The 8,497-nt window shown below is 44.5% G+C and overlaps 1 protein-coding gene across 1 annotated transcript in view; it reads right to left on the bottom strand.

Moving 5' to 3' along the window:
• The window catches only part of SLC6A5 (solute carrier family 6 (neurotransmitter transporter), member 5), a 55,603-nt gene that overhangs the window by 24,230 nt on the left and 22,876 nt on the right, over positions 1-8,497 (bottom strand). Inside the window, 6 exon segments of the mRNA XM_009886304.1 lie at positions 116-219; positions 3,060-3,194; positions 6,037-6,169; positions 6,591-6,732; positions 7,762-7,935; positions 8,219-8,350. Of these exon segments, the coding sequence (XP_009884606.1) occupies positions 116-219; positions 3,060-3,194; positions 6,037-6,169; positions 6,591-6,732; positions 7,762-7,935; positions 8,219-8,350 (820 nt within the window).

Below are 8,497 nucleotides of genomic sequence, written 5' to 3'. Positions count from 1 at the left end.
GGGGGGGGGGGAGAAAAAAAAGGGAGTCTTTCAAACCGGATTCCTACAAGTTGGAAGCTGACTGGTTTTGGATAAGATCTGTTTAATTAAACCAATGGGTTTCACTCTCACATACCTGTAGCAATTATTATGGAATTTGTTGTAGGAAGAGAGAGTAATCAGACCTCCCCATGCTGCAGATAAGGAGAAGAAAATCTGAGTGGCAGCATCCTTCCAAACCTAAGTAAGATAGAGAGGAGAGGATGAACTTTAGAGCAATGGGTATCAATAGAATATTTAAAAGCAAAATCCTCCCCCAAAATTCCCAGTGCCCATTTGATAAGGAGTACTGTTCTTGTTGAGCCCATACAAAATGACAATATAACCTTTGCTGTATGTGGAAGGCACAAATATTCAGTCTATATTGCTTGATACATCTCAGTTCAAATACATGCAGCAAAGAAAATAGAAATCAAGAGGAAAAATCTGCATCAGGTACCGATGGTTTAGCTGCCAGTGGCCCTAAAAAATATTTTGTCATCTTGATAAAAGGAAGAACCTCAGTGTTGCTTCATGTGATACTTCAGAGATTACATTAAAATTAGGTGTACATCAAACAGCACAGCATAATTTAGGGCTCTTTAGACATGAGGGCCCAGTTTTCTCCCATCAGAAGAAAACACATCCTCCACCAAGTCTCTCAAAAATAACAAACCAAACCATTGTTGGTTCTGTAACAAAGTTCTGCAAAACCTTAAATGAATTTCAATAAAAGTTGCCTGGAATTTCAAAGAAGTTGAAATGCAAAATGTTCAAAGCATTGTTATTTCTATTTACAAGCTTTCCTACAAACTCTGATTTTGCACCCAAGTCCACAGCGCAGAACTGAAGATACCAATACCCGCACGGATTGGTGTACCAATACCCGCACTAACCAGTTTGAAGATATTATTTAAACACTACTTTAAATATTACCAGCCAGCAAGCAGCCAACCCCTCATCTAATCAAGTGTAATATACAGCTATTAATTCATGGTACACCACAAAGAAAATTGAAAACAGAAGCTCGCCTGAATATTATGGAACACTTACCCAGGGTTATACAGATACTCAGTGTGTTCAGACAGCCCCATTTTGCAAAAGGCAGCAGTTCCCACCTCCTTTATTGCACAACGCGAGATCCAAAACCGCTCATTTTTAATGCAAAATTAATTTCCGCGTTGCTTGCAAAAGATTTAATACTCCCATCACCAAAGGATCAAAATACCCATTGCTGCAGAGATATGAAGGAAATTAAGGTCTGCACAATTAATCCAGGAAACTGGTTTCAGCTTTAATTCAATCTATTGGTGTGATATCACACCGCTATTGATAGCGAGGAAAAAAATCTTAGGGGAAAAACAAAAAACACACCAGGTTTCCTGAGGTGTTGCTAAAAATCACACTTTCATTTCTAGAGGAAAAAGGTCTCCTCTCAGGCTTCAATTCGGTCTCCAGACTCCTGCCTCAAGACACTTCAGACTGACACAGATCAGGCAAACACATGATCCGTGGGTGGATTTATGTCTACACAAACACAAATCCATGTGTATTTGTGGAATAGGTTTGCCTGGCTTCATCGGCAGCAAATAGCTTTTTAGAAATCAGTTCAAATCCTGAGTGAGGCAACAGAGCCGAAGTTCCACCTCATCCAGTCGATGCTTAAAGAGCAAAGCCACCGTGTCACTGTATCATCTCCTGTCTCCAAGCTGTGTGGTGCAGTCGACAAGCTGGAGTGAAGGATTACCATCCAGAGGGACCTGGACAGGCTTGCGAGGTGGGCCTGTGCAAACCTCATGAAGTTCAACCAGTCCAAGTGCACGGTACTGTACCTAGGTCGGGGCAATCCCAAGCACAAATCCAGGCTGGGTGGAGATTGGGTTGAGAGCAGCCCTCAGGAGAAAGACTTGGGGGTGTTGGTAGATGAGAAGCTCAACATGAGCAGGCAACGTGTGCTGACAGCCCAGAAAGCCAACCGCATCCTGGGCTTCATCAAAAGCAGCGTGGCCAACAGGGCGAGGAAGGGGATTCTCCCCCCTACTCCACTCTCCTGAGACCCCACCTGCTCTGAGGCCCACAACATAAGAAGGACATGGACCTGTTGGAGCGGGTCTAGAGGAGGGCCACAAAGATGATCAGAGGGCTGGAGCACCTCTCCTATGAGGACAAGCTGAGAGAGTTGGGGTTCTTCAGCCTGGAGAAGAGAAGGCTCCAGGGAGACCTTATAGCCCCTTCCAGTACCTAAAGGGCTCCTACAGTAAAGCTGAGGAGGGACACTTGATCAGAGAGTGGAGCCATAGGACAAGGGTTAATGGTTTTAAACTAAAAGAGGGGAGATTTAGGTTGGATATTAGGAAGAAATTCTTTACTGGGAGGGTGGTGAGCCCCTGGCGCAGGTTGCCCCGAGAAGCTGTGGCTGCCCCATCCCTGGAGGTGTTCAAGGCCAGGTTGGACGGGGCTTGGAGCAATCTGGTCTGGTGGGAGGTGTCCCTGCCCAGGGCAGGGGGGTTGGAACCAGATGATCTTCAAGGTCCCTTCCAACCTAAACCATTCCATGATTCTATGAATATATGCTACTGGGGAGTTAAATTAGGATATATAATTTGATTTTGTTTAATCTAATGTCTCATATGCATTATTCAGAACAAGCTTTGCTCAGTGACAAAAATACCCCTGTTCAGAGCATTTCTCAAGAAATTCAGATAAGTTTATCACGTTACCTATTAGAAGATTGATGTGCTTGTTCAAGTCAAGGCAGCATCCAACAGACACCAGCGTATGAAAAACTGTATTTCCTTTCTAATTCCCTATTTCCCAAATGCACCTGCTTGGAGATTCAGGTGAAATATTAAATGTGATGTAAAGAACATATCTATAATAGTATACGTAAAAAATGTTACTTGCACACAAATAACGAACATCCATTGCAACAACACTCTACCTAAGATGAAGAACAAGTTTCACAGATGCCAATAGTGACACTAAGAAATCTGTATGATGCATTCACCCTCGAAGAGGTATAAGTGCAATAATGAGCCCACCATAGCGTCAATCAGCTTCTCCCACTTTGGCGTGATGAAGTACCAGATTCCAGCTCCAGCTCCAGGTAGAGTTACTCCTCTTATAAGAAGGATGATGAGAACTACATAGGGGAACGTAGCGGTAAAGTACACCACCTGGACAGACCAAAAGAAAAAGATTATTGAAAGGGCTTATTTGGGTGTATAAGGAGAGGTATGTGGGGGGAATACAAGTGATACACTATTGCCTGAAGAAAGCAATCACTCAGGCTCAGAGACAATAGCCAGGGGATAAATCAGGAAGAGAACAGGGTTATTTTCCCAGGAAATCTGTAATTTTACAGCTCTTCTTGCTGCTGGAAAGGGGAATAACATCATCAGCAACAGAAGTAAGAGCTGGGTTTCTAGACAGAGAGGGGAAGAAAAAGCAGAAAAGAAAATCTGGAGAGGAACAACGAGAATTTGCAGCCAAATGTTCAAACTAACACAGCACAAGAGAAACGAAATGAGCAACGCCCTTCAATAACACTCGAAGTTCTGATGTTTTCTATATATTTCTCTGTCTTTAACTAAGCCTAAAGCATTTTTATTACTGTTTGTACCTCTTAATAATTACATATCACCATGAAAATATTTATAGTCCCAGTGACAAAAAAAAAAAAAAAAGGAAAATCAGTGGAATGATCCAGATAGACCTAATCATCATTATGTTTAAATACACAACAGAAGTTGTGTGTTTAATGTCTTAATAATTACCTAGTACAGAGCAGAGCTCTCTCTGAGGTCAAATAAAATGGCTAGATCATGGCCAGCTAAGCTGTAGACTCTACCCAAAAGCATTTCAAACCCTTTTCACATTAACCTCTGAATCTTACAGGGACCAGAATCCTCTGAGCTGAAGTGACTTTTGGAACTGCTTTCCAACTTTCTCTCTGCTGTTTCAAGAAGTTTCCCAGATGAATTTTTGTGCGGTGAATATACCGAACTCATCTATGCATAAATAAATTTTTTCTCCCCCTGTGCCGTGGTTTCATTTACCTCAAACCAGGACACCCTGACACCACCGAGTCAATGTTTTTCTCGGCCCCTAAGGCCCACTTAAGGAAGTATCTATTGCCACATCCAAACCCGAGTAATTCTCCTGTAGGTCTGTTTCTTGGCTCTGGCCTTTCATGAAACAGTTTTTTATATCACATTAAAGGCCGGGGAGGGGGGAGGAAATCCCAACTTTCCCGTGGCACTCTGAGTCTCTGGATTTTCTACTAATTCCCAAGATACCTCCCAACAGATGTTGTTACCTTCCAGATGCAAAGGGATGGCTCGGAATCAGGAATCCTGTGCCCAGCTCTCAAACACTCATAGCTATCTCTGCATATGCACTACATTTATCGCAGGGAATATCCAGTTATTCTGCTCCATCTTCTTTATCTTTTCAACCTACTCTTTGTTAATCAGCTAGATATATGCTATGTCATCATCCGATGTTTTAACCTGCATGCTAATTGCAGGGGCATCGATGGAGAAGTCTCAGATATGGCATTCGTACCTTTTTTTTTCCAAAAAAAAAAAAAAAAAAATCCACCACCCCACCCAGAGCAGTGCTGCTGCTGAAGGAAAAGCTGCATCTCTCTGCTCAGACGGCCACTTGGACAACTCGTGTGCCCGTACTTCCACGGCAATGAGAGGACATGGTCCCTCGTGACACAGTTAGTTAGGAGGCACGGGAGAAAGCCGCAGATTTGAAGGGCAAGGGTGGGAATGACAACGAGCCAGGAGCTGGGTTACCACAAGGAAGAGTTTTAGGATACGGTTTGCCAACCATATCCTGGGCTGCATCAAAAGAAGTCTGGCCAGCAGGTCAAGGGAGGTGATTCTGCCCCTCTACTCTGCTCTCATGAGACCCCACCTGGAGTACTGCGTCCAGCTCTGGAGTCCTCAACTTAAGAAGGACATGGACCTGCTGGAGCATGTCCAGAGGAGAGCCACGAGGATGATCCGAGGGCTGGAGCATCTCTCCTATAAGGAGAGGCTGAGAGAGGTGGGGCTGTTCAGCCTGGAGAAGAGAAGGCTCCAGGGAGATCTTATTGCGGCCTTCCAGTCCCTAAAGGGGGCCTACAGGAGAGCTGGGGAGGGACTTTTTACTCGGGCATGTAGTGATAGGACGAGGGGGAATGGATATAAACTGGAAGAGGGCAGGTTTAGATTAAACATTAGGAAGAAGTTTTTCACTTTGAGGGTTGTAAGGCACTGGAACAGGTTACCCAGAGACGTTGTTGAGGCCCCATCCCTGGAGGCGTTCAAGGCCAGGCTGGACGGGGCCTTGGGCAACCTGGTCTAGTGGGAGGTGGCCCTGTCTATGGCAGGGGGGGCGGAACTCGATGATCTTCAAGGTCCTTTCCACCCTAAACCATTCTATGATTCTAAGGATGGCCACACAAATACTTGGGAAAAGAGGACACACACTGTCACTGCTCACAGTCACCACGGACCGCTTTAAGTTCAGTTCTGATTTTAAAGCATGTTACTTAACATCTTCATTTACATCAAAGTTTCCCTGATTATAGGGAAACGTAAGGTGATTGCAGAATTGTAATGAACACCACACAGAACAGGGAAGGCTGCTGAAGGCACCTTTTTGCCATCCAACTGCTGAGGGCAGCTCAAGGACTTATTTTAGACTTACTGAAAATTAGGGACATGATTTAGAGGTGGTTTTGTCAGGGTAGGTTGATGGTTGGACTCGATCATCTTAAAGGTCCCTTCCAACCTCAGCAATTCTATGATTCTATGAATAAATGCTGAATCAAAATTATCTTTTTTTTTTTTTTAAATGTTTTGCGTAGACAGGAAAACACAGACAGGAAAAAGACATTTCATTAATACTTAGCCATTTACTGAAAATAATTGTCAGTAATTCACTGCCTTAAACAAGAGCGCGATTCTCTCGAAGCAGCGCACTGCTTTCTTGCAAGCGTACAATCACAAATATTTTTCTTACTTTTCCTGATGACTTGATTCCTTTAGCAAGGGAGGCATATACAATCACCCAGGCTAGGAAAAGAGATAGTGCCAAGGGCCATCTAATCTCACCAGGATATTCAATCCCTGCTGAAATCTTCAATACAAAGTACCTAAGAATAATTTAAAAAGAAAATAAAAATTTAAAAGGAAAAAAAATTAATGACAGCAACTGCAGGCGGTAATTCAGTGCAAATTCCTACAGCATTTTGTTTTGCTTCAGCGTTCTCAGTGGTTCCTCTAGAAGGTTCCAGTGATTCTCACCATGCATTATTTTATTTATCTGCATTGCAGTAGTAGATAAAAATGCCAAGCGTGGGCCAACAGCCCAGCTGTGCTGAGCACCACAGGAACAGCACACAAATAATCCAGCATTTGAAAATTAGCTTTCATCTTTCCTAGGCATTAAAAACAGGTGCCATTTGTTGTCCTTAACCATTATATTTCTCGCCTTCCAAACAGTGATTTGTTTTCTGTTACAGCGGATTTTAGAGAAAGATTAACATAACGTCTCTAAACAAAGGAAGATCTTACTTGAAGTATTCTTCACTTCCACTGACAAACGTTTTGTTTCCTTCACTGGTGAAGTTAACCATAGTCAAGTTTGGATAGGCACTCATACAGAAAGTGGAGTTCTTGATTTGGATTTTTGGGTGGTCACCAATAATGCAGGAATCTAGGAAGAAAAAAAAAAACTAAGAGAAAAACAACTTGTCTAGATTTTCTTTTCAAGTTGGGTGTAAAATGACAACAAAAAGCGTCAAATCACACACATTACTTGAACTTTTGTCCCATGTCCGATTTGCGGAATACCTTCCTTACAGAAGCCATAAGGGTCTGAGAAGACTGCGCCTTAAAAAAAAGTGACGATTTCCCCCCCTTATCCCAAATGATTAAGGCATAAAAACAATCTGAGGAAGTGAAAGAGCTTCTGCCCGCCCCGGGGGAGCGCTTGCTGCCCCTCTCGGGGGGGCGAGGGGGGTCACCCCACTGGGGGACAGGGTCCGGGATGCAGTGTCCAGCCGGGACCGTCCCCAGCCCCCAGGACGAGGGCCAGGGGGACACCGGACCCCACTGCCAGTGCCCACACCTCTGCCAGAAGGATGTTTGCTCAGTTTACTTTTCAGCTTATTGCATGTTTGGGGCCCGTTTGCAAAAAACGTTTTCCTTCTCTTTTTTTTTTTTTTCCATTAAACCTCTCTACAGCCCAAGAAGTTGTTTTTAACAAAAACCAGAGGCTGCAGCGTTATGTTCCGCGCTTTCTGCCCTACACAGAGCTTTTACCCAAGAAAAAAAAAAAAAAGAGAGAGAGAAAAAAAGTTGGGCTTTTTGTTTAGCATTATAGTTGGGAAAATCCCATTTATCCTTGATGAGGAAAAATTTAAATAAAAGGGGGGGGGCAGCGCCTATATGATGCAGATCAAAGTGACTTGAGGGATTCCTCCGTGCTGGGAAGCCCAGCAGGCCACGGCCATCCGCAACCTCCGCTGGCATCTCCCAGGGGCGCAGCTGAGACGCAGAAAGTTCTGGAAAACCCCCAATGCCACAAAGGGGGGGTAAAAAAAAAAATAAAACAAAGTAAAGTAAAGTAAAAGCAAAAAGAATAAAGTAAAAAATTAAAGTAAGTAAGTAAAAAAAAAAGTAAAAAGTAAAAAGTAAAAAAAAATAAAGTAAAAAAAAATAAATAAAGCCTGTCCCAACTTACCTAACAAAAGTTTGTTTTTATCTTTACAGTCTGGTGTATTCCAGGGGTTGTTACAGGAAGCCCAAGGTAGCACAGGTACAAAGGACGCAAAAAGGTAGAAAAGTGTGTAGCACAGAATAATATTGTAATATATGGCTATTAGAACGGAGATGATCAGCATCGCAATGCCGCAGCCTGAGAGGAAAGAGAGGGAGAGAGGAAAATAATGTCATTAATCCCAGGCGGAGCTTGAGGGGGGAGGAGGGGAGCAGCCGGTCCCGGCTTCGCCTGGCGCAGGAAGGGAGCGCATCCCCCGCGCAAGTTGCGCGCTGAGGTTGCTGAAACAGCCAGCGGGAGAGCCCGGAGCATGCGGCTGCGGGGAGGCGGCCGTGCTGAAGCCATGCAAGAGAGGATGGGAGGGGTGTAGGGGGGTAGGTCATGCTCCCCCAAAAAACGGGTCGGCTCCTGCTCCTCTCACCTTGCAAGGCGGGGATGGCTTTCCAGACAGACACGGGCCCCTGACTAGCAAACTGCCCCAGGGAGACTTCCAGGAAGAAAATGGGGATCCCAGCTAGAGCCAACATCATCAAATAGGGGATGAGAAACGCACCTTTTTTGGGGGGAAGGGAGGAGGAACGGGAGAAAAAGAGAGAACAACCTGAATCATCGCGCGTTGGGGAGGGGAAGGTGTCGCTCTGCTTCTTTCGTGGCATGGGGGGGACCTCGTCTCCCTCCGCAGCCCGATGGGGAGAGACCC

The sequence above is a fragment of the Charadrius vociferus genome, unplaced genomic scaffold (assembly GCF_000708025.1).
Source record: "Charadrius vociferus isolate BGI_N301 unplaced genomic scaffold, ASM70802v2 scaffold115, whole genome shotgun sequence".
NCBI classification, from domain to species: Eukaryota; Metazoa; Chordata; class Aves; order Charadriiformes; family Charadriidae; genus Charadrius; species Charadrius vociferus.
This window is presented reverse-complemented; position numbering and strand designations above follow the sequence as displayed.